The sequence below is a fragment of the Lepisma saccharinum genome, chromosome 2 (genome assembly GCF_977018435.1).
Source record: "Lepisma saccharinum chromosome 2, izLepSacc3.1, whole genome shotgun sequence".
NCBI lineage: Eukaryota > Metazoa > Arthropoda > Insecta > Zygentoma > Lepismatidae > Lepisma > Lepisma saccharinum.
Window position 1 is genome coordinate 186,408,146 of NC_139230.1, and position 27,987 is coordinate 186,436,132.

At 36.1% G+C, this 27,987-nt stretch overlaps 1 protein-coding gene across 1 annotated transcript; it reads right to left on the reverse strand.

Moving 5' to 3' along the window:
- Positions 1-196: 196 nt before the first annotated feature.
- LOC145984230 (uncharacterized) lies at positions 197-27,883 on the reverse strand. The gene is made up of 3 exons (XM_083117803.1): positions 27,174-27,883; positions 19,550-19,696; positions 197-3,663 (listed from the first exon to the last, which is right to left on the reverse strand). Exons 1-3 carry the CDS (start codon positions 27,705-27,707, stop codon positions 2,953-2,955), a joined length of 1,392 nt encoding a protein of 463 aa, XP_082973929.1. The 5' UTR covers positions 27,708-27,883; the 3' UTR covers positions 197-2,952.
- Positions 27,884-27,987: the final 104 nt, after the last annotated feature.

The following is a 27,987-nucleotide window of genomic DNA, read 5'->3' on the forward strand; positions in this document are numbered from 1 at the left end:
TCTCCGCTATGGTGCATTCTCATTAAGAATAAGAAAATTCTAGTAACTTGTGCACTAATTTCACTGCAGCCTTATTTTGTTCTTTCATGTTAAAACAAGAGCTCTATACAACTATTTCTTTCATAGAATTTAAGTTGATAAATAATTCTAAAATGAAAACACAGTACGTATTAAAGTAATACTTTATTTGGTCCTAAACTGGGAACTATTCAATTGTAATTTTTTGTATCTGAATTGTAACAAACAATTTATATTTATTAAACTCAATTTATCAAAGAGTAAATTAATGTACAATAACTGCACATAATTAATACAAGGTATTTGAACACAGTTTAATTGAATGTGATGCATAAGGCATACAACAAAAAAGAGTAACGAGATGGCTCAATTGCCACCTGCTAAATGATTAACAAAGCACCACAATTTACTACAACAATTCTTCTGATTAGGAAAGGTACTCATTGAATGGCTTTATAATAACAATACTATTCTTTTGTTGTTATACTTTCATTAGCTCAACTTGGAACTTTTCTCTGAAATAAATGCATGGTTCAAATTTTTGTCTGACCTTTTGTGTAGATAATTATACTAACTATTGCACATGCAATGAGGGGCGTTAAAATTTGATACTTGTAACTTCACAGTAACATTACATTTTCATTGTTTTATAACAATTAGTTTCCAGAAGAACCGTTCTCTCTCTCCCTTACTTCTACATCAATTCCTATAAATTATCACAGCCAAATGAGTCATGTCAAAGTAACAGTGCAGAAATACATAAAACACCAAAACAGAAGTATGAAAGAACGCTTTAAGAATTATTACAATAAGAAACAAACTTACAGGTTTCCACGAAATAAACAGAGGGTGGAAATTTTGAGCTAGCTTTTTATGTACCTAGCTACAAAAATAACATGTATACATACTTTTATCTTCAGTCAGTTTGACTAGTAATTTATAATCTTCACTGGTTTGCATATCAAGTATTTTGTCTTTTACACAAATCCCTGTAGAGTGGTCAATACACATACAGGGTATAATAAATTATATTTATCACATACTTTGCTGTACACACAACAACACTTGACATGTTCTAAATTATCATGGCAATCATTTGTAAAGATAAGAAAAAATTTAATACATTCACAAAATAGGTTGCCCGTCATGTAATTACCTGAGCAATTTTGTAATAAGACACCTGAGACTTCTCTGATAACATCTTTCCTTTTTCTAAAAAAAAAAGTTGTAGGAAAGATTTCTCTAATACAGATTTTAGTAACAAGTTTTGACAGGATGGTAGGTTTTGTTTACTTAATTCTAGAACCTCGACTAATACTATGAGTGGAACTGTATTTGTTTTGCAACAGTTCACTTCTAGAAAAATTAGTACCTCAAGTTATAAGCCTAAATAAATTCCTCTGAAACAAGGTCACAGCCAGATGATACTTTGCCAGTAACAAGAGCACCTATATGTGTAAAAACATGATTACTATTATTCATGTTTACATATTAAAAATAAAACTGTTGAAACAACAATTACAATATTATGAATTAAAATACACACCATTTTTCTATCAAATAACACACAGGGGTTCAAAATAACCAATAGATCTTGGTGTTTCTAATTATTAAATTACCATACATGCATACTTGTAAAAAAAATCGTATTTGGAAGGTTGCTATGGTCACCAAAATAAACTAAAGTGAATGGATAAATCTTGTATGTAGAACTGTCGTGCACCTATGAAAATGTATCAAATTTTCGAGGGAAATTCAGTTCTTGCATCAACTTTATGGGTGTTATTCGCTTGAGATTTGCAAGGAATTGCCAAAAAAAGGTCCAACTCTGACATGTGGCCCCATCACAATATATTGGAATAACAAAGTGGGTCTTTCTTAATTGCCTAATCACTTGCTATTGATTATTGTAATGAACTTACCAAATCACTAGCAGCCAGATCATCCAGGGATGTCACCCTACAAATTCAGATTTGGATGAAATTTGGTACAGGGTATTTTTTGGAATACAAAAAATAGAAGTTTTATACATACATATAATGCTCTGATAAGTGCATAAATATGCTATTTGAAAGGATATGTTTATTTTGTGTAATAAGTGTAGTTTTTAATAAAATTTAGGTTTATATTGTCAATTTTAACACCAAAATTCCATTTTATATACCACTTTTGATCCTGAAATGTGCCCAGCATTTAATAACAAGTACTGTATGTTATTCTGCATGGGAAATTGAAATGGCAGGGACATTTCAAGGTCCCTAAATTTGAAACAAGAATTGACATTCCAAAAATGAAAAAAATAATTATTATATTTGTCTGAAGACAAATACTAAATTGCATCCAAATCAAAATCTGATGTGGAATTGATCATGTATAACTTGGCTGAATGATCTGACCTGGAATGACTCTACAATGTTCTAAAATGTAATGTAATTAAAACTAAGAAACAACAACAATAATGATAAACTAAAAACCCTCGAGGAAAATTAATGGTAAACATAAGTCAAGAACCTAATATCAACAAAGTGATAATTAAATAGATCTGATGTTCATGTGATATATAATCTCATCTTTCTCCCAATAAATTATTTTGGTTCTTGAAAGATTCTTGAGCAGATTTCACTAGACAAGTCTCACGTTTTGTATTACATGAACAGATTACACATTATTGAGTGAATTTACTGGTAACTACTTGTTACATACACACCAGAAAATTACAATCAAATATGCACTGCATGTACTATTTGGCATCTTAGCAAAGTTAGTCAATTGTGTAACAATCTTTTCCCAGTAGAATTTCACTCTCTCACTTTTACTTCTAAACCACCCACTTCCTCGGAAACAGTCACAGCCAACTGATATTGTTAATGTGATCACTTCAAACAGTAAAAGAAAGAAATTACACTTACCATAAGAAGTTCTAAAAGTTACATGTTAAGAGTTTCTCAGATATGAAATAACTGTAAGAATAACTGAAACCACAAACATAGCTTGTGTTAGTTTGTAATGCTTAGTAACCAGCTTTTCCAAATATTCCACATTTTCAGGCTGTTGGTTTTCACTTGCTTCAGCTGGTGCACTTTCCCTGTCCTTGTACAATGACACCAATTGTTGAAAACTCCTGTTCATAAGTTGCTCCTGTTTTCTGTAATAATCCTCTATGAGTTTTATTTGGTCCAAGTTCCATTTCTGAGAAAACTGCGTTGTTGCCTCAATCTGATTATTTAATTTACTTTCTAACTTGTCTAGCAGTTCATTAAACCTACCAAAATCAGCATTTTCCTGACTTGCAATTGCTTTCATCTCCTTTATTGTTGACGACAGCTCTTTTTCATGTTCGGTCAGTATTTCTGGCATCCTGCCAACAACATCGTTCACCTTATACTTCGCAATCGTATCATGGATCATCTGCCGTAGTTCGCGAAGGCGCTTATGGCTGTTAATTGAGCTTCCAATTACACCAATTATAGTTCCCAATATAGATGCAATTACGGACCAATATTTGGTACGCTCAGCATAAGCTTTTTCCTTTTGATGGCTCTCTTTCAGAGCTGCAGAAAGAACCGTAAAGCTTTCTCTTTCCTCCCACTCAATCAGCACAAAATTGTCCACCAATTTCTTTTCCTCATTGATCAGTTCGTGCTCCTACAAAGAATACAAAAAGAATCACTAATTACTAAAAATGCATATCTCGTTTTTAATGGCAACACAAAATGTGAAATAGCATGCTGTAATGTTCATTTTCATGTTTTTAAAAGGTGTGAGGTATGTTTTGTCAGTAAATGAACTCCAAACATGAAATTTAGTGTTTATTTACTAACGCAACACTTTCTAAAGTCTGCATTATTCTGTGAGTTATGCAAAATTAGTTAATTCTAATGCAAATATTTGCCTACAAAAAATGGACTCTCTACATAGGACTCTGATAAGTACATAAATATGCTTTCAGAAAGGAAATGCTTATTTTGTGTAATAAGTGTAGCTTTTAATCAAATTTAGGATTATATTGTCCATTTTAACACAAAAATTCCATTTTATATACTACTTTGATTCTGAAATGTCTGCAGTTTTGTACCAAAAATATTGATTTTTTTAATTCACCATAAATATATGGCCCTACTAATCACATAATTGGAAAATACAGTTTTATAAAAATATATCTTCATGCCATTTGAAAATTTCTTATGGTTCTTTGGGTTTTGAGTTGCTGTTTTAAGTCCACTTTATGCACAGTAAGGCTAATCGGGACTGGACCTACAGTTTAAAGTGGGATCCGAACCACTTGTGCCTCCACCGGGTATCGAACCCGGGACCCCTTGATTACAAGGCAAATTATGGTTCTTTGGGAAAGAAAATATGTGTTCACTTGTGAGACTAATTGTACTTACTCATTGAGCAATGTGAAAGTTTATTTGAGTCAACCTTTATGATCCAACTGATCGGGATTGGGCCTACAGTTTATAGGATCCGAACCATTGTGCAACATGCCTCCACCAGGATTGAACCTGGGACCCCTCAATTACTTTGTGCAATGCTAAGTAAAGTTATGTAATGTTATGTTGAATATGAACTCCTGTGTCAACGGGGCTTTAAACAGATGCAGTTTAAGAATCATAGCATTTTTTTTGAAAGGAGAGAAATTTTTGAAAAATTGCAGGTCGATGTTCCAGTGTGGCCTCAAAAGCAATAATATAAAAGTTCCTACACATGCAGGGCTGTAGTCAAGGGTATATGGCGGTATACACCATATTTCCTCTGGCTAACCTTACTCATTAGCATATACCTTCTACTTATTACAGTCAAATACTCCTGGTTTATGTGATCGGAAACAATGTTGAGAAGGGGATGGGATGTGAATATAGGGATGGCCAAAAATATCCGGAACCTGGAAAACTAAAATCCAGATTCGGAAATTATACTATCTACATTTGGAGGAATCCAGATTTTGGATTTATTTTTGTCTGCACAAACACTAACCATTAAGCCACACTTTGTTGGAGCAATTTGAGCCAGGAGAGTTGTGAATACTCTCCTGAGCTTATGAGCAATATTTTAAAGAGTACGGCACAACATCACTTTTTGTCTGGTGATTACGCAAGCTCTTGTGGGATGACCTCGACTCTCGATACAGTAGGAGGTGGAAAGTTGGGGGACCGCCAAAAATTTACCTTGGTCAGGTGAAAATATTCTTGAGCTGCCCCTGACTGGGAGTAATTAAAGTTCACAGAATATGTCAATTAAACATGAACACCTTCTTAAACAAGCGTAGATGAAAAGAAAGTTTAATCTGAAATAGTATATTTACTTTTATTTCCACAGCTACTGTACAATGTTGGGCCTGAAGACCTGTTGCTACAAGGGATTTAATTTAGTTTTAGGAAAAAAAAATGAGAGTTTACTTCTCTGATATATGTAGTGACAATGCTAATAAAAATAGTAAAAATCAAGGGCGGAGATTCTAGACAGAAGGATTCTTTTTTGGAGGGGAGGTGTTAGTTACTTTAAAACTCCTAAGTTAATTTCATTATTTTTTTTTTATTGTCTGTTTGGGGTGAGGACTTACTTACAGCAGGGCCTGCACCTCTCTGATGTTATCACAGCTTATAAACATTAGAGTATTCTCAATTAAATTTTACTAAGGGCCGGTTTTTCAATGTACAGTTAAGATTCATGTTAGCACGTAACTGGAAGTTTGTGAAAATTTCGGTTTTTCAATGTACAGTTAACTTGTAACTGGAACTCTGGTGGTGATTATCTTTACTGGTATTTCTTCTTGCAGTTACCAGCCTAACTGGAAGTTCCGACGCAACATGGCTGCCTCATGCAGCTATCGAAGTTCCACACTCGCAACTTCACTTTCACATTACACAAGATATGATTCATAAAACTGTTAAATTGGTATAGAAGAAGACTTGTTTTATTTGACAGAGCTTACAAATGTCCATACAAATATGGAAATTAAGCAGCGTAGTTGCTAGAATTGGCTTGGCGAGGTTTTGTTGGAGAATTTATGACCAGGATATCTGGTCTACCAGGCGGACAGTCTCGAAACGGTAATTTGGTGCAGTGGTTAGCGGCACCACCTTTCGGAGCATGTTGTGTTTTGTAATACGAGTTCGAGTCCTGGTCACGGATTTTTTTTTTCAATTATTTATTACATGTGTTGCCTTCAATTCATGCTTTATTGTTGAATGTTGATCTCTGAGAAATATTACAGTAAATTTTAAAATTATTTTTACTCGTATCTTCATATTTTTAGAACTTGACCTAAAAAGCATGTCCACTAACATGTTCTTTTTCACTCAACAAACATGCTTAGAGAGGTACAAAGGATGCAGTCAAATGTACAATATCTACATATTAATAGTGTTTATATCAACAGACAGGTATTATTAATGTATCGACTTTCGAGTTCTTCTACAAGAAAGTATCTGCACATGCATAATAGCATTTCCCCAACATGAAATTGAATTGACCTTTATTATAAGAAAGCCAAATCTGTAGTGCTTGCTTTCGTTAATTTATTTCGTAAGCATACAGAATGGATATACGCAGCCATTGTTTCATTCATTTCCTATGCAATAACGTGCTTTCGAGCGGGGCACGCTTGTAGTTCTATATTTAAATGCCAGGCTGTGTGCCAATTGACGTGGTTTGAAACTATACTAACAGATGGCACACAGACCAATTCCCTATTTTTCCACGCTTCAGCATTACCAACATACCACTTTGGGGTACAAAGTTATGATTTGCTGTCAGTTACTTTCACATTGAAAAACCTGGTGCTGGTTAAGAGTGGCGATTATCTCCAACTGGCAGATAGTTAACAGAAAGAATAACTGGATATTGAAAAACCAGCCCTAAGAGTCCCAATTTTACCTGCATGGGGAAGGGGAGGGGGAGTGGAACACCAATACTGCTACTAACAAATGTCACCGTGAAATGAAAATTGGATGAATTGCATGTACGCAAGTCATCATCCAGTGATGCTGGAGGGGTAAACACTGCCACCTTTAAAATTATGGGATGGTAAGTTTGATTCTCTATCGAAAAAAATATGGTTTCCGTATTTTTCAACAGTACATGCAGTCACACAATAAAGTGGACTTGAAACAAAGTTACATACATAGATATAAGCAAGAATTAAATGCACATTTCAGAGAAAAGTAAATACACAACATTATGTGATAAGACAATGAAACATTCTTACTATGATCATACAAAATTATAACAAATCATCCCTTCAGATAAACTGCTCTCTGATGTAACCAATTTTATTCCTTTCAACCTCTATAAGTTTTCACTCTAGCCTATTTTATGGCATTTCGTGGAGTGGAACAGTTCCACCATACTTTCCTCTTTTAATATTTTATTAATGAAATTATGTAGAAGCCGGATGTACTTAGCAATACAGTGGCTTTCCCTTCTTCAGTGAGCTGATTGCATTACATTTATCAGTACTCAAGTATGTTTTCTTTTTTGGCCAGCAATAATTGAATCGGCAGGTTTAAGAAGGGAATAAGTCCAAAAAGTAAATTTGTGGGAAATCAAAATGTATAAGGGTAGGGATTCATTTCCTTCTTACAATGTACGTTGATTTCAGGGTTCTTTATCTTCCTCTAGGAACTGCTTTTTATATCTTTCTTCACCCATTTTTTGGTCTTCATTCCCTTCTTAAACCTGCCGATTCAATTGGCATAGCTTAACAAAAAGTTGGTATCAGTTTCACAGCAATCTGAACGTTTGTACACATGACATATGAGAGCAAGAACAATTTGGTAGAAAGCAGAAGGAAATATGACACTTTGTGTTGCATACAATTCCATTATTTGAGCTTCCGGGCAAGAAGCAGGTGGAAGTGATTATATGGTTTTGGTGTCAGAAGGTGCATGTGCATTGAGCGCGAAATTGTTGAATTCCACTCTTGGGCAACAGCTATCGCTGATTAGGAATTTGAAAACAACTTCAAACAATATGGGCATGTTTGGCTGAAACAAAGAACAGCTGTAGCTTCACAATGCTCTTGTCACAACACTAAATCTCATTGCTTTTCAGTTACGTAACTGCTACACTTCTCCCAGTATGGAAATGGACTTAGCAAACAGATTCAGGAGACTTAATTGGGAATTTAGATTTTGTCTGAAATCCAGATTTTATCTGAAGTCCGGCGATCCGTATGTGAATACAGACTGTACATCAGAATTTTTATTGCCATCATGTGATTGCTATAATAATTTTATAAATAGTGCATAGATTTATTTTTAAAAGAACTTCAGCTAGCTTGGTTGGTCTCTTCATGCAGGTCTTGAGTAATATGAGATCTGCCTATTGTTATTGAAACCTATGTGGAAGTTTGACTTAACATGACTTCAGATTTTGAAGTATCAACTAAGTCAATGTGAAAGTCTCAACAATGTTCTAGTTTCTATTTACTGGAAAATTTGGCAGCAGACTATACTATATCGTATCGTACCCAAGGTATTGGGCAAGAAGTATAAAGTCTTAGCATAGCAGGTATCAGAGAAAGGAATGCTGAATAAGTAATCAGGCAAAGGTCGGGTGATTGACTTGGAAGTCGTATGTGGCATGAGTGTTGGAATTGTCAGGAGGTGTGATCAGTTGGCGAGAATACGAGAGGGAGTAAGGACTACGGATTGTGAGAGAGAAGCAAAGTGGGGAACGACTATTGGACGATGGTGTGTGATAAGAGACAAGTGATAGTTGAGAGGACAAGCTAGGAACAATCTCCATATATTTGTAAGGCAAGTGATATCCTTTCCTTAACCAATCCACATCGGTTCAGTCATGGAGAGTATAAAACCCATATTTAATCTAAGCTAATTTCTATCGCCATTCCTTTAAAAGAGAACCTCTTGCATTTATCACATTCAGGCCAAGCGAGTGATAACCATCTGAGAGATGAATGAGGAATAGCTACATCACCCAATTAAGTCTAGAGGTTCTTGGTTCGATCCCAAACGCAGCATGGGAGTTGCGTTACGTGGTGGAGTCTGCTTAGGGCTTCTCATCATTTTTTTTTCAAATGTGATGAGAAAACACTGCAGTACGTGAAATACTGCGATTTTCATCTATTTCATCCCGAAATATGATGAAAATAATAGAGCCTTCTAGCTTTTCAAATTACTTACGTGAGATATGGCGCCGGAATTTTCACTTGTTAGTGCTTCACGTTGTATTAATTATCAATTGTTACTAAAGATCAAGAAAAGAAAGCAAAAGGTAGGCCTAGCAATATGCTACGCAAATAAATAAGAGTAGAGTTTTAACTAGGTTATTCGGCTATTGGCTTGTGAAAAGATGAGAATTAACATTAGGATGTTGCATAAAGGTTGGTTAAATATTTTAAAGATGTGTTCGGTACTGTCGTCACTCTGTTACGCGATTGTTGAACTAACTTATCAAATTTCCCGGAGAGTAAACAATTGAATTGCTGATAATGTCCTGTCAAAGCCACGGGGGATGAGAAAAGAAAACAAGCAACTTAGTGCTAATTTTAAGCTAATCAAGCATTTTTCCTGCGCATAGGCTAATCATAGAATCATGGCGCAATCTAGATTTATTTACCCCGACATTCTCGAAACTATCCAGTTTCAAGGTAACATTCACGAGGATGTATTAAAATTCATTGACAAATTTGAAAGTTTAGCTATTCTTAATGAGTGGAATGACTTAAAGAAAAGGCAAATGCTACCGGCATTTTTGGCTGATTCAGCATTGGAATGGTTCAATACTTGGAGTCGAACTCAGGAAGCACAGGATATAGATTTTGTAACTTTAAAAACTAAAATTGTGGAAGAATTTACGGAACCGGGGGATACTTTTCAATTAGAAGAACAAATCAGATTACGCTTCCATCAGGAAAATGAACCTGTTTCAAAATATGTAAGAGAAAAACAGTTATTGTTATTAAAATTAGATCCTGCCATGGACATTAGTGAGCAAATTAAGCAAATAAGAGGGGGTTTACAACCTAACTTTATGAAAGAAGTTTATAACAGGGAATATGATTCAGTGCATGAAATGTTACGAGACCTGAAACATGTTGAACAATTCAAATATCTTGTGCAAAAACGTAAAATTCTAGAAACTGAATGTGAGACAATGAAAGCTCTGTCATGTTCTGAATCGAGTCGAGCCTACATGCCGACTCAGCAAGCTATCACGTTGCAGCGCACGGTCAATGATCATGTTGACATAAGTTATTCTCAGGCTACTCGGGAGATCGAGGAAAGATTAAATGCACTACAACAAGACCTTGATCAATTACAGTCGAACGCGGGACTCCAGTCTCATGAGTCAGATTTAGTTTCGCAATTTCAGAATCTTGAGGCTAAAGTAAATGCACTTGCAGAACATCGGAAAAAACATTCATTCACTGAGTCATCATTCTCATATCCAGTTAGAGAATATGAACATAGAGATAGAAACAATAGAAGAACCTATTATCATAATGGTAATCATAGAGCTCAGAATAGAAATACTTGGCATAACAACCACAATAATAATCTCGACACACAGTCGCAAAGCTCGCATCGGGGGCGATGGCGCAATGGCGGTAACCCTCGATTTCAGAGTTCGCACTTTTCATCTTCATCTCCGCAAACATTTTTGGAGCAACAACATTGGCGCGAAGATCCAAATAACCATACTAATCAGGTTGTAAATACAAATCATTCTACTTTTCGTCAGAACAGAAGCAATTTTAAACGAGTAAGACCTGCATATGACGGGGACCTAGGTGCAAGGCCTTCTGGAAAAACTTTAACGGTCTCTACTTTTCCTTCTGAAGATCTGATTTACATCAATGTGAAAGTAGATGGGGAAATTCGACAGTTTATCCTGGATAGTGGAAGTCAAATTTCGGTAACGGGAGATAAGAACATACCAGTCAATGCCAAGCGATTTAATATAAATACTGCGATTAGAGGGGTCACCAATAGTCAACTGACGGTCAAGGAAATTGTGTTACTACCATTTTCTATACATAACCAAACATTTGTTCATCCATTTAGAATTGTTAAGGATTTTAATCAAATTACTATATTAGGAAATGATTTCTTGAAGGGACAAAAGGCTAAGTTAGATTTTGAGGAAAATAAGCTTACATTGCATAGATTCGGCACACCTCCAAGAAACCAAATTAAAAATGAGAATAAGAAAGCTTTTGACGTGTCAATCAAAGTTTCCCATTTGTTACATCATGTTTTGCAACCAGAATTTGTAGCTGCTAAAAAGATAAAAGTGAAACCCAGGACACATTTGTGCATTCCATTGAAATTGGCTAATTCATATGACAAAGATAGGACACTCTTGGAACCGGACCTACAGTTTCAAGAGAAAACGGGATTGATGGTTGCCAGAGCAATTATTAATCCGGATTCGAATCTCATTTGGATCACAAATCCTTTAAATTATAATGTTACAATTAAGAAAGGCACTATTATCGGGAAAGCTGAAACATGGGATAGGCCAATCATGAGTAACACTAATGATGAGAATAAGGATGAAATTGGTGAACAGGCACAGGTTTTCACGACGGAAGAGTCAGGGAACGTCAGTGACGCACGGGCGGACCCTAGTCGGTTTGATGTGAATCCGAATTTAGAACCCCAGCAAAAGGAGCAACTTTTGGCTGTTTTAATGAAATATCCACATGTTTTTGCGTGGTCAAAGGATGATATAGGTAGAGCCACGAATTATAAACATAGAATTCAACTAAAAGATGACACAGAATTTCACTTAAAATCCTACCCGATTCCAGTTCACCTTCGTGATGAAATTAAAGATCAGATTGAGACTTTATTAAAGCAAGGTGTTATTTCTCCTACAAAATCGCCCTTTAACTCTCCAGTTATCCTTGTAAAGAAGGCAAAGGGGGGTTATAGATTATGCCAGGATTATCGCAGATTGAATGTTTCGTCTGTATTTGACGCTCTGGGTGTGAATAACATCAATGAAATATTATACAATATGGGGGCAAGAAATATTACTGTACGGCAGACTTGAAGAGCAGATTCTTTAATATTCCTCTCACCGAGGACAGTAAAAAATATACAGCATTTACAATACCAGGAATGTCACAGTATCAAATGAACGTCGTGCCACAGGGCCACGTCAGTTCATCAAGTGCGATGACTCGTTGCATTAACCTAGCGTGCTCAAATTTGGATCCCAATCACTTTGCCCATTATGTGGACGATTTATTTTGCTTCGGAAATACCTTTGAAGAAATGATCGTAACTCTGGAGAAAATGTTACAATGTTTACAGGCCGCGGGATTGAAGCTTGCAATAGAAAAATGTCACTTCGGATACACTGAGATTATTGCTTTAGGACATAAAATTTCAAAATTTGGCTATCGGATCAATGACAAAATCATTGATTCTATCAAGAAATATAAGACACCGACAACTGTGAAACAAGTTCGCACATTTCTCGGATTAACATCTTATGTCAGGAAGTTTTTAAAATCATATTCCGAGATGGCACTTCCCTTGCAAAAATTGATAGGAAAAAAGAAGAAATTTCTCTGGGGGGAAGAACAGCAAACTGCGTTTGAGAGGTTAAAAGAAGCTTTACTTACAGCTCCTGTATTAATGGCATATGATCCATCCAAAGAAGTAAGGGTATATACGGATGCAAGCAGTAAGGCTATTGGCGCAGTGATTTTACAACCGAATGCGAACGGTGATTTTCAGCCTATTTCCTATTGCAGTAGAGTTTTAAAAGACCATGAAACTCGACTTTCAACCATCGAGCAAGAATTGTTGGCAATCATATACGCATTTAAGTCATTCAGATTCTTTTTACTTGGGAGACATTTCGAATTATTTACCGACAACCAAGCAATCACATTCATTCGCTCCTCAACGCAACTTTCAAACAAATTATTTAGATGGTACACGTTGATGGCCGAGTTCGATTTTATGCCAATTCACTGCAAAACTACACAAAATATGGCGGATGCTATCAGCAGAGAAACATAACATGATCCACATGGAGAAGACGAGGAGCTTCCAGAGCCACGTACATTGTTATTGTTAGATGAGACAATTGATGTTGCTATATACCAACGAGAGGATTCTTTTTTTGGAAATATCATCAATATTTTGGAAGGAAAAGAAGACGAGGGGGGCAACAACCCACCCAACCCCTCTCTGCAGAGGCAAGCTTGCTATTATGTTATGGAAAATGGACTTCTTTATAGACAACATAAACTGGGAGCTACGACTAAAAAATTATTATGTATACCGAAGTCACTTCGCAACACTGTCATTGAGACATTGCATAGTTTACCAGCTGGAGGAGCACATTATGGCTTCACTAAAACATACAAGAATGCACTGGACAGGATTTACTTTCCATTCATGAAGAACCATATTCAGAAAATGGTCAAGGAGTGTGTAATTTGTCAGCAGAATAAGCGCATAAAAGGAGCACCATATGGAGAACTTTTAACGTTCAACTCACAGAAACCATTCGATAGAATCGCTTTAGATTTTAGCGGACCGTATCCACCAAGTGGTTTGCTCCGCCATAAATATATACTAAGTGCAATCGATCATGGTACTCGATTTTTAATTGCTCAATCAGTAGCAGATACTTCAAGTGAGACAGCAGCTAACTTCCTTTTTGAAAATGTAATTTTACGCTACGGATGTCCTTCTCATTTAGATACAGACAGAGGTACTTCATTCACAGCTAGTTTATTTAAAGAACTATCGGAGAAATGTGGAATCCATCTGAAATTCGCTCCAGCAGCTAATCACAATTTAATTGGATTATTGGAACGATCACATGCTGTTTTACAGGGACTTATGAAAAAATTCGTGAACTCAAAACACACAGATTGGCTTTTATACTTGCAATCGGCCGTGTGGTCGTACAATGTTAATTACCAGGAGAATTTGAAGAACAGTCCATTTTTTCTTCTTCATGGATTTATGCCTAGATTAGTCTGGGAGAGCGGACTACATTTAACGCCCAGTGTGAATGTAAACAACGAGATGAGATTCAAGATTCTCGAAAAAGCACGAGCAGCAGCTTATGAGTCTTTACAGAAACGCCACCGACAAGCAAAAAAGTACTACGATAAACGTCATCAGTCCATTGAATTTACGCCAGGAGAATTGGTTCTAGTATACGATGGCAGTCATCGTGTACACACCGCTAAATGCTTCTCGGGAGTATTTAAAGGACCTTGTAAAATTATAGCAAAGGAAAATCCCAATGTGTACAAAGTGGAATATAATACAAAACGAGGACAGACAATCGTCGACTCAATTTCGGTCCAGAGATTGAAGAAATACTATGCTTCGGAACACGGTAGCGGCGATGAGAATGTAAATGGTGATAAGACTGAAGAACAGGAACAGTCAGGAGTGAATGATTGAGAACATACCTTTTACCCTGTACGTGACTTCCTTTTCAGTACTCTGATGCACTAAATAAATTTTACATCTTGCAAATATTTTTTTTTAAACTAACAAACACTAAAATTATGTGAAATATTATTGTTTAGCCCTTAATAATTGCACAGAAGTGTAAAACTAGTTATTACCACACTAAAATCATTAGTTATAACACGTAGACATCGAGGTTTCATAATAATGAACAACAAGTACAGTAACGCGCAAAAATAATAATAATTAATATTATTGTATTCACGGATAGTGAACAAAGGGAATGTTGATGAATATAAATTGCGCGCAAGGAATTTTCCTCAGATTTCTGTAGGCCTGCAGAGAACTGATGGAAATAATCTTTTGTGAACTACAAAAGATAAATAGTGTAAGTCAATAATAGACTTTAGTATTTTTTATGAATAAAATGTGTTAAACACATTCGGTAAGGAAAATGAGAATTAAAATTCTCTATGATTTAGCGTGGTTAGTCAAAATAGGGTTTAAACAATTGCACATTTTAATATTTTAATCGTTAAATTTAAGTAATAATTACATTTATAATTTTAATAACTAAATAAATGACAGAAATATGAGATTATCAGTTTTATAAGATTTAAATAACGTTAAAATAAAGAGAACAGTTATAATAAGAGCTGACTAGGCATACAGCCAGTAAATTATTCAATTAAACAAGTTACAGATCAATAATAACTAAATAAGAATTGCGATAATAAGAATTATAATATAGATAATAAAAATAACGAAGAGAATAGTAAACATATTGAGTTCTTTGATATTTACGACAGTCTTGAAGAAGTAAAGTATCTTTCATTAAACATGTAGACATTACATTGATCCATCTAATTTGGGATATTTCATTCCAAATATCACTCTACAATTATTGAATGTTATAATCAAGTTGCTTAGAGTACTTCCTAAGATATTTTCCCGTATTGTAAAATCCCACTACCATAAAATTTCCCTCACATGTATTTCACATTCTGAAAACGATATCGCAAATCAGCTTCGAACGTCTTCATGGTAAATTATCTGTTGTCAGCAAAAGGATAAAGTTCAACCGGGGTGCAACGGAAATGTCCTTCCTCCTTAAGCAATGGGGAAACTTGAGTTACATTCAGAGAGACCGAACAACTGAAGAAATATGCAAGTTAGGCATTCTATTCGTTCTTGCGGCAACGATATCTACCTACATCGGCAGGAGCAACATTCTCTCTTGGCATGAAGTAACCAACACGTTGCAAATTAAACAGCAGATATCTCACATTCCACATTAGCCGGGGAACTGAATAAACTGCCGACAGAGCATTCTTTCAACTCAGGCTACCGACTTCAAGGATACAAAAGAACATGCAACCTTATGTCCGTTCGGAACGATATTTCTTCATCTGGCAACATTTAGAATATAAATTGTAATTAAGTTTTCATTTTGTCATTTAATTTTAGGTGATTATATATATATAGTTAAACACTACCTATTGTCAACTTTCATTTATTTGTCTCCATATTTTTTTTGTATACACAATTGTATATATATCTTTAATATTCTTAGACTGATAACAATATCATTAGGGGGGAAAGAGTCAATAATGGACAACGAGATTTCGAATTCTTAGAATATTATTTTACGTATTTCAATTTATGTGGACAATATTAGCAAGTGCACAGGATATTTTACAATTAATCTTTATTAATGACGTTATTTTTAACAATATTATACTAACAGAAGGACGATCGTTCGACACATTATTTTTTTTAGGTAATATTTGAAGTATTTAATTTCATTCAATTGTTATTTATAGATATTTTCAGTTAATTTAAGAGTTCATATATTTTCAGAAATCAATTATACGTAATTTAAATTTTGCAGTAGTATACAGTCAGTATACACTCATAACATCTTTAAGAGTATTTACAGCATTACATTCTATTCATATGTAAAGTTCAATTTGTTTTCAGTAATTATTAGTAGTTATATTTTTTTTCTCTTTTCAAGATTCTAATTATATTTGGTGTGTAAAGGATGGCATTCATCAGAATTTGGGTAATTTATATTAAGAGTAAATGTTATGACTGAATCGGTACTCCTTTTCAAATTCCATTTCCTAAAATGTAACAACCCTCAACTACAAGATTTTTCATACTTGTAATATTTACAAGCACTATTTTTTAAAATAAGGGTGACTTAGAGGCGCCCTTGTCTCAACAAAACCTCTACACATACCGACATATTAAGTTCTCTCACACACACAACATTACACCAACAATCAGGAGGAAATGCCTGTTCGGTATATGAAGCAAATTTCCTTTCCAAAACCTACCTGAATTGCCTCACAGATAATTCAAATTTTAACGGTGAAATGAACATTTTAACAATATTATGAAACCATGTTAACAGTCCTCAGTTCAACTTTTTCACAGATGTCAACGTCCAGAGATGGTCACCAGCTAAAACCATGGAGAAATAAGAAATCAACACGAATTACACCTGAAGGACGCAGAGGAATTATTTGTCCTACGATTTTTTTTTTGAGAATTTCTCAAGATTTTTATTTCTGAGATTTTTCTTTTATTTTTTCGACATGTGGAAACAGGAATTACAATTAGACCTTGCATCAATTTTAATTACGCAGTTCAGCGAAATCAGTTGATAAGCACCAAATCGTTTAACACGGATCTCCTTCATTCTATTCTAATTAACTCCTACTGAAGTCAAGTAGTAGTGAGACCTGATATTCAACGCTGATAATACATACATCGATTTGAAGGAATATTTACATACAACTAAATACTTCACATTCACAATTCGACGATATGCAGTTCTCTACTGTACGTTTTCATCAATGACAATATTTGTAGCTACAAAGTTAATGCATCAAAGTGAAAAACATTTTTCACGGCCACAAGGAACTACTATATACATATATACGTGGTTTGGTTCAAGAAGAAACTTCATTGCTATGCGCAAAGACTATTAAGTGACGATAACAAGAGTAAAATTATGGTATTTTACTTGAACTTTTTGTGAGAATCAGGATAACTCAAGGATTATTTTATGGACAAATGTTAGTGCTGTGATTTTATCTATCGAACAGTATTATATTCTTATTTTCAAATACATAAATTCATGTACATATATTATTACTCAAGGACAGTTATTGATACAGTGTATATATTTTGATTAACTTCAAATTTTCTAATTAAATATTTATTGTGATAGTTGACATATATTATAAATAAAAACGACAGCGATATTTAAATGATACAATAAAGTAAGAGACGGTGAAATTTACGTCGATAATGACATATGTGTGCAAGTGTAACTCGGATGAGTATCACAAACGTTGCTAATTTTGTAAATATTAACTTCCAAATACATAACAGTGTTGTACAGTGCCAGTGCTTGCAGGATCGATTACACTACTTCGCTAGTGTGTCATTGAGACATAAATTTTGACAAGATCCATTTTTGTGGAACAATGCTTTTATAATTTTCTCACGTGGTGTCAGAGTGTTGCATGCTTATGCACGGACTTCGCTACGTCATCATGTAGTATTGGAACTCAGATGTGTAGCGTAAGCCTCTCAATGAATACGCGCACGAGCAGATTGTCGAGTTAGCAAAACAAACTCACATGTCAGTGTTTACCTTTCATATGCTGACAAGTTTTGTTTATTTATTTTGTTTGTTTATTGGTTATTTTTCTCCATTCCTTTTTTTCTTTTTAAAGAACTATATTAATCAAATTACATATTTTTGGTTATGGTAGGTTAATCCAATAATTTTGGGACTATATTTTATAATTAAAAAAATCTCTCCATAGAAAGGATCAATATGGAATGCAACTTTAAATCTTTCATATTAAGTGCAAATCAAAAGATTTTCTTTAGGGGGTAGAGGAGCGTATCGTACCCAAGGTATTGGGCAAGAAGTATAAAGTCTTAGCATAGCAGGTATCAGAGAAAGGAATGCTGAATAAGTAATCAGGCAAAGGTCGGGTGATTGACTTGGAAGTCGTATGTGGCATGAGTGTTGGAATTGTCAGGAGGTGTGATCAGTTGGCGAGAATACGAGAGGGAATAAGGACTACGGATTGTGAGAGAGAAGCAAAGTGGGGAACGACTATTGGACGATGGTGTGTGATAAGAGACAAGTGATAGTTGAGAGGACAAGCTAGGAACAATCTCCATATATTTGTAAGGCAAGTGATATCCTTTCCTTAACCAATCCACATCGGTTCAGTCATGGAGAGTATAAAACCCATATTTAATCTAAGCTAATTTCTATCGCCATTCCTTTAAAAGGTAACCTCTTGCATTTATCACATTCAGGCCAAGCGAGTGATAACCATCTGAGAGATGAATGAGGAATAGCTACATCACCCAATTAAGTCTAGAGGTTCTTGGTTCGATCCCAAACGCAGCATGGGAGTTGCGTTACGATATATATATACACTTTACCTTCCAATGATGAGAAGGAAATTGAAATTTTACACAAAAATTTGTATTTGGCATGCCCATATAAAGTTCCCTATGCATGTCTCCTGCATGGCAGGCAAACGCCCTCCCGACTAGAACACTGCAGCACTTACTTCAAAAAGCATGAATATAATTTGAAAGAGAAATGTCATAATCATAATGAGAAGAATCTTTAGCAAATATGTCGTACATAAGAAAAAAAATACACGCTCACAAAACCAGTGCTGTGACAAACTCTGTGAAATCAAAACTAGTAGCAGAGTAACAATTTGATATCTATGCCCAGTGGCCAAGACTTTCTAGTAAGAATTCTAACTCCATTAGAGATGTGGTATATGTGTAATTCCTTACATCCACCCAAATATATTTGTAACGAACCAGTACAGCATATGAACTTCATGCTGAATCAAGACATGCTCAAAACTACCCCTAAAAGTTTCTTACAGATTCCCCATGCTCACTCAAATGTTTATCCCCCATCACTTTGAGCATAAATCTGAACATAAATTCTGCATTTAGTTCAACAACTTGTGAAGGAAGATTGAATTTGTATCGTGTACACACATACACGTACACTTTTACAAGACACAGGAATAAACACAACTTACCCTAGTCACCAGTTTTAATCTCTTTTCCTCTCCCTTCGCAGTCATCTCAATCTCACTATGCAGAGACTTCAGTTTATTGCTGACTTCAATCAATTCTTTATGGGCATGTCTTCTCTTCTCTTGACATCTGGCAAAGTGATCCTCAAGCTGGAAGATACAAATGAACTTATGGTAAATATGCGATATCGCCCGGACGCATTTCTTCAAATTTACAGGAGAAAGTACTTACTGAAATGAGTTTCTTTAGCATTCTGGACGTTCTTGGAGGTATTTTCTTTCACGGAAAGTAAAAACTTCGTGGTTTAATGCTGCCAAACAAGAATTAATCACTTTTTACGTAAGAAATTGGCATTGCCAATCCACATTATGCTGTTGTTTCCATTGTGTGCATGCAGATGGCGAGAGTGTTTCCAAACGTGCCTTCTTTTTACAAAAATTTCTATTTTTAACTATGTTCACCGCACTTTCTTTTTGCGATGAATTTAGGGGTGAAATGAGTGCTAATGGAACCTAACCTAACAGGCCTAACCTAACCTTGTGTGAATGGTTTGTGGGGCTATCCGTGGATGGTTTTTGGGGCTACCCATGGATGGATTTTGGGGCTAATGTCAATGGTTTGTGGGGCTACCCATGTATGGTTTTGGGGGCTAACGTGCATGGTTTGTGGAGGTAAACATGAAAAAAAAATTGAAATAGTACCTAATTTTCCGTCATGAAGGTTTGAAACACTGCTTGCGCACTGAAAATTGACAAAACACAAGCTGGCACGTCATGACGCGTGATGATCCATTACGAGTGCACGCCATATTGTCTATTACAGAAGCGGACCACGTAAAACAAATAATCAATTGTAATATGAAAAGTTGACAGTATTTTATGGAAAAAGGCATAACCTCGCCTTCAAGAATGTTCCGCAAGGCAAAATAGGTAAGTACCAGTGGTAAAATTAAGGAAATAAATGAGTGAAAGGTGTCCGGGCATTATCGCATATTTACCAAACTTTTGGGTAAATCTCCACAATTGTAATGCTCTTTAAAAAATATTTCACCAGCCTTAACATTTAGTAAGAACCACCCCTCCTGCCTGAACAAACGAGAAACATTTCCCATGCCTTACTCAATACCCTCCAAACACAAATTCTATTTCTCAAGACATTTTGACATAATTATTTGATAAGCTTCAGTATTCAAATTGCATTTCATATACAGATAGCCAGAGAGAATCAATTCAACAATTTTGATGGTGGTTGCATTGGTTAAAAAAATGTTTTATGCAAAGTCATTACTTTTACGCTTGAATCTCCAAATGGGTAACTGCAAACCATCACTGTCCTTACATTTACATGTTTAAAAAAACTTTTACTATAAAAAATGGTCATCTCCATGTTAAAATGGGTAAGACAATGATAACTTTTTTTTGTCCTCTCATATTACCAGTGAAGTCCAAAATTATATTTTTTTATATACTTTCCACACAATGTAATGCATTCCAATTAAGTGTCGATATATTTTTTTTATACATACCATAGGTCTTCCATCAAAATAAATGGTTCTAAATAATGAAAATCATGCAATTTTTGGATTTACTTTAGTTAATTTTATTGTTCCTTTTGTTGGTTTCTTTATTCAGAATTTCAGCATAAAACTGCCACTACATGCTGTACATGAAAGTTTCTCAATAAATATATAAGCCTAAGGCCCGCTTTAGACGAAAGCATTTTCCTCAACATTTATGTCATGACCAAAATGCAACCGTGCAAAGTGAAAAATTTTATGGCATTTCTCAAGGACATGATCCATCCTATTTCCGTAGATCAAGGTCAAGAGTGCAGATGCAATGACGGCCCCGTGAGATGTAAACAATGTATCACTTCAAATTTTTAAAAACACGATAACTATTCAACTGAGAAGAATGTTGTTTCCTATAAAATGGTATAGTACAAATCAACGGTGCTGCGTAAATACATACTTTATAATGTATACAGTACACATATGGAAGAATATTGTAGTTCTTCCATATGTGAACACCGTGCACTCACCATAGATGGTGTAACTCGACATGCCTTTTGTGCTGTATACATTATACAGGGTGTATCAGAAGTCCCCTACCACCCCTTGTAAAATGCGCAGTGATGTATTTTCATGGAATTTGATATGAGCGATACAAAATAGGAATAGGGGGACACTTTGTGGAGTATGTCACGGGGACGGCCGCTATCTTGGTTCCACCATCTTGAATTCAACTTTTTTATTTAAAATGATAGGTGGGTCATGTGATACATGACCATAGGCTAGAATTTCGTCAGGAGGTCAAATCTGAAATCAGATTTCATGTAACTTCATTTGGTGAAAAGTTATTGGCAACTGAAAGTGATGTTTACCTGTTTGTTGTAGGTGCTGAACCATGCCGTTAACAACTGAGGAACGCATCCACATCGTCAAACTGTGGGGTGGGAGAAGTGCCCGTACCGTGGCTGCCAATTTCCACCTGTGTCATCCAGAACGTTACTCTGTGTCACATGTTGCAGTGGGACAGGTATTAACCAAATTCGAGGAGACGGGCACGGTCTTGGACAGACCGCGTAGTGGACGACCGTGGACAGTCACGGATGAAGCAATAGCTACGGCAGTGCTGGCCTCCTTCTCAACGTCACCACAGCAAAGCACACGTCACATAGCAATGCAATGTGCTATGAGTCACAGTTCAGTGTACAGAGGCACAAGTGGCATCCGTATAAGGTGCAAATGCAGCAACACCTCTCCAAGGATGATCCAGATCAGCGCATGCAGTTTTGCGAGTGGGCTATCATGCAATTACGGCTAAATCCAAATGCCGCTATGCAGATACTCCATTCTGAAGCGAACTTCTATGTAAATGGGGAGGTGAATAGGCAAAACATGCACTATTGGTCACATGACAACCCCGCATGGACAGATCCCTCCAAAATGACCGGTGCAGGCAAAATTATGGTGTGGCCAGGCATATGGGGAACACAGATAATCGGTCCTTTTTTCATTCAAGGAAATTTAAATGCGGAACAATACCTGGGGATGCTACAGGAACAGATACTGCCAGCTCTGATGTCGGAAGATGGTGCGCCTCCCCATTATGGCATACAGGTGCGTCAGTACCTGGATGAACAATTTCTTGGGGAATGGATTGCTCAACGTGGGCCAGTTGAATGGCCTGCCCGATCACCACACCTAACGCCAATGGACTTCTACCTTAGGGCACACGTTAAGGCTATGGTGTGAAAATTTGTGATCTTTGTCATCTGGAACAACGTATCATGACTGCCTTTGAACAAATTTCACCAGGTACCTTGCTCGGTGTCCACGGACATTGGGAGAAGCGTCCGCACATGTGCATTGCACAGCACGGACAACATGTGGAGCACAAGTTCCAATTGTACAATGTCCCTACATAATTACACGAGTAGGTTAGGTGAGTCGGTTTGGCGCTCTGGGCTTTATGAGTATGGTCCCACATGCTTGAAGTTTTACTATTTACATGATTTAAGTAGGTAAGGACTGTTCGATTGGCTTAGTCCTGCATCGAGAAAGAAATGTTCTGACAGTAGTGACTTATGAGCTCAGTCATTTACAAAAACTACTGTTCATGACACAATTTCTCTGGAGCTGTGGTGGACTGACTGTCACAAAGAAGACCCAGGTTCGATTTCCAGGGGTAGTGATCTAAGGTTGGAATTTTTCCAGCCTTATCCCTGCACAAAGAGGCTCCAGGGCTCACCCAGCCCCAAATAAATGAGTGCTGGGGAGGAAGAGGGGTAAAAGTGGCCATAGCATGGTGCTGATCACATCACCTCCAAAAATGTCTGAGATCTAGAATGTGTGGACTCTATGCAGGAACACTGCTGAAAAAATTGCCACCTAAAAGCACCTATCAGAGTTTTGTAAGAGACGGCTTTGTATACATACAAGTGATATTATTTAAGTACCTAATTGTTTGTTATGTGATTTATCTGGCACTTTAGTCCTGCTTTAGATGGAAGCTGTTTTGCTAGCATAAATGGTATGTATGTAAATGCTTCCAAAAATAGCAGGTAGTACTTTGCACGGAAGCATTTCATGTAACATTTCAGTTAGTTTTTGCGATAACAATGTATAATACATACAGCGTGAAAGACACATCGAGTTACACCATCTATGGTGAGTGCACGGTGTTCACAATTGAAACAATTAAAATATTCTTCCATTTGTGTACTACATGAGTTACAAGGTATGTATTAAAGCAGTGCCATTGATTTGTACCAAATACCGTTTTATATGAAATGTTATTCCCTTTGGTTGAATAGTTACTTTAAAATATGTGAAGTGATATATTGTTTACATCTCACTCAGCTGCCATTCCATCTGCATTCATGACCTAAAGGTCGCCTCTGATTGGTTATGCTACAGAATAGGATGAATCCTATTCTTGAGAAATGCCATAAAATTTTTCACCTTACATGGTAAAATTCTGGTCATGGCATAAATGTTAAGAAAAATGCTAAAAAAATGCTTTCGTCCAAAAGTGGGACTTACACACGTTGCCCCTGCAATCATGCAGTGTAAAAAAAAAAATATTCAAAGTACACATGCGTATTTCATTTTGAGTGTATTTGTTAGATTAGGAGTGTTAGCATTTGCACATGTTTTGGGCTTTATGTATGTGGTTACATGTATTTCACTTATGAACATCACATTTGAAATGTACTTGTCAAATTTTTCATGTTAGGCAGACACTTGAAAAATATGGGAATATGATCATAATGTCCCTCAACTATTTTTGGACTGGAAGTTCGGGGAAGTGTTCATTGAATTTTGCCGGTAAATCATCTATTTTTTGATACAAATGTGTGACCGATGCACGAAAGCTCTTGCATCCATTTACTTCCAGGTGGATGTAGCCTGTATGTGATGATGTAATCACGGTCAGTGTTTCCAAACATGTTCTTGTAACTGAAGAAGGTACGCAAATGGTTTGTGGGGCTATGCGAGAATGGTGAGTGGGGCTATGCATATTTTTTTCGAAACCAATTTTTAACTATTGTAACCTATACATGACCCTACCTAACCTAACCTTACCGGAAATGGTTTGTGGGGCTACGTAGGTATTTTTGGGTGCAGTGGGGTGGAAACACTGCATGCCGAGTATTATTATTATTATTATTATTTATTATTATTAAAGTAGGGTTACAATTAAGCTTACATTTTTTTTTTACATTGATTCCGAACAACAAAAACAGCTTTTTGCCCTACATGAATTAATATACAGTTATGCTATTTGTTTATAAGTATACATACAATGGAATATTATAAATTTATATAATCGAAAAATATAAGAAATAGACTAAGATAAACATTTTTTGCAGCTACGTTTTATGAAGGAAGAAATGAGGTAGAATAGGCACAGTGTCAGTATTCATAAATTAATGTCCTAATCTGTTGTTTAAATGTGGCCAAATTTCTCTCCTTTCTGCAATTTACAGGCAGTTGATTCCACGCTTTACTTGCCAGTGATGACAGGGATTTTGATCCGTATCTTGCCTTGTTACATTTTGGTACTCGGATACTGTTGGTGTTGTTGGATCGCAGATTGGGATAATTTCTATTACTAGATATCATTACTTTGTCCTTTAATAAGTGGTGATGCTTGTTAATTGCCTGGTGAATTTTTAGTAGAAATGCATATTTTCGTCTGGTAGTGAAACTGTGACCGCCATTTTGAGTGTTACCAAAGGCAAAAAGAAACGAAGAAAACTTACTCGATATGTCGCAAATAGAGCGAAATGCCACCTTCAGCAATGTTTCTCAATGCAGAATACGTAAGTATAAATATTCAAATTAAATGAACTAGCAAATTTCAGCTGTCTGTCCCTTATGAGAAATTTACCCAAAAAAGTATCTCTCTTATGTTGAAAGAGATAAATTATGGCAACAACTTACAATACCGGACCCTTCTGTAATTTCTATGCTACTGCTTATACTCACGATGATTTATCTGAGTTTAACATGTTTGGGTGAGGTGCAGAAATTGTTCATTAACGTGTAGAAGTTGTAAAATAAGCTTTCCTATTCTTCCAATGATTCTCTGTATACAAGTATGGAAACCATATTTGTTGATATGAACAATTGACATTCGCAATTAGTTACGCTGTCTACAGCATTGCCACACTGTTGATTTCATACTTGGAGAGCATGGATCATGTAAGAGAACAGTAAAAAAGTTGTTTATCACAATTAGCGTTGGCAACAATGCATCAATCGTAAAATTGCAGGATACGAAAACAGCATCTTCGATGAAAAACGTTTGCTACGAAAATAAGATTTTTTTATCGGTTCGTTATAACAATTAGCGCAAAACCATTCACGGATAACCCCACTGACCATTCTCGGTAAGGTTAGGCAAACATAGTTAAAATTTGGGGTCGTAAAACCATGCACGGGTAGTCCCACAAACCATTGACGGATAGCTCACCAAACCATTCACGCTAAGGTTAGGCTAGGCAAGCATAGTTAAAATTTGGGGTCATAATAATGTCATGAATGTATATTTCGTTTTTTATGTATTGGAAACACAAAATCTTCTGGTAAATAATGAGCAATTGTGCATGTCTGTTCCGATCACAGACCACCCAATTTAACTTATTTTGCAATTTCTACACATGACCCCCAAATTTTAACTTCAAATTCGTTATTAGGAGGCCTCAATTAGTGAGTATGCGAAATGTTTCAAAAATCGGGGAGGGGTCCGGTATTGTAAATTCATTCTTAAATGATATTAGTTGAGTTTGGAATTAAAAAAAACATATGGTAAGAGTATCCCTTACCAATATGTTATATTCACTTGTGTGAAGCCTTCGGGGGTTGTTCTGTCTTACACTAAGGTAACAGACATACTTTTCTTCACAATAACACATCTCTGTGAGCTAAACACAATGGAAACGTTCATAAATAACATAATCTTCACAAATCTTGCAAAAGAACGACTTGAGATGACCGGACCCCTCTCCGGTTTTCTTCATATTTGGCATACTCACTAATTGAGGCCTCCTAATCATGAATCTGAAGTTAAAATTTGTTGGAAACGTCTAAAAATTGCAAAATAAGCGAAAATAAGGCGGTTAGTTTTCGGAATGGAAACAGTCTATTTTCGCGAAATTTCTTGTTTCACAAGCAAATATATATATTCCTGATACTACCACGACACCAAATTTTAACTATGTTTGCCTAACCTAACCATGCGCAAATGGTTTGTGGGGCTAGCACCAATGGTTCGTGAGGCTAGCATCAATGGTTCGCAATTTCTAGACATTTCCGACAAATTTTAACTTCAGGTTAATGATTAGGAGGCCTCAATTAGTGACTATGTCAGGTCATCTCAAGTCATACCTCTGATTTTTCCCAGAATATGGATATATTGAAAACTTGTTGCTGTAGCAATGAACATTTGGGGTTTACAAATGTCAGGGGTATGCTACGTTCACATTTTGGTACCAAATATCTCTATTTCTTACACAAACAGTGAAATCGTTCAAATGAGGCAAAATAGGATATAATATTCGAGGGGGGTACAGTTGGTCACCATCCCTGCCTAATAAAGGGTAAAACTATTAACTTACCCGCACTACTTTCTCCTGGGACTCCCTAACAGCATCCAAACCAGAGACACGCTCATACCAAGTAGCGTATCTCCAAATATTGTACCTAATCTTGTTACGAACCTCCTTAACTTTGGGTATCGACAGAACATTGGTCATAATTAGTGTAACTTTGGAATCCGACAAAGCTTTGGTCGTCAGTAGTTTAACTTTCGCATCCGAAAGAACTTTGTCCACAAGTTCTTTCACTCTATATTTGGACCGAACTTTCGCTATGATTTCCTTAAGTTCAGCTTTGAATGGAGCAGGTTTACGCAGCGGATTTCCTTTATTTACAGATATCATCCGATGTGCGGACAAACTCGACGTAATTGATAATTTAGTTTTAACCTCGCCATTTGAAATAATACAAGAGTTGGTTTCACATAATGGATGTCCTCCACACACGGAAAGTTGCTGTAGTCTAGTTACGTGTGTGATGCCCAACATTTTTACGTGGGGTAGACGAGAAACCCGGAATCTGTTCACCTGGGCAACACAGCTAAAAGCAAGCATTTTTACACTGAAGAATCTACACTTTCCAAGTACACACCCAACGTAACAAAATTACAATCATAACAGTAACTGCAAGTCTAAATTGGTACATGGTAAAAAAAAAAAATAAGCACTTCTTCGTGTACAAACACTCGGTATGCGTAATGTTTACTCGGTCCTTACATCACGGAGTGGTACACATGTTTTGGTGCCGTCACGTGTGCTTATCTGCCGGATAGTGCGGGGCTCTCTTATCGCACAACTCGAGAGCAACCTTGTGTTCTGACGTCACTGTGAACAA

What these genes read in the sequence shown, in the direction of transcription:
- LOC145984230 (XM_083117803.1), bottom strand. Translation starts at nt 27,707, where the DNA reads ATGCTTGCTTTTAGCTGTGTTGCCCAGGTGAACAGATTCCGGGTTTCT. An exon ending in CCCAGGAGAAAGTAGTGCGG is followed by an intron (nt 19,697 to 27,173) that starts GTAAGTTAATAG and finishes TGTATCTTCCAG; the next exon opens with CTTGAGGATCACTTTGCCAG. An exon ending in GATTAAAACTGGTGACTAGG is followed by an intron (nt 3,664 to 19,549) that starts GTAAGTTGTGTT and finishes TATTCTTTGTAG; the next exon opens with GAGCACGAACTGATCAATGA.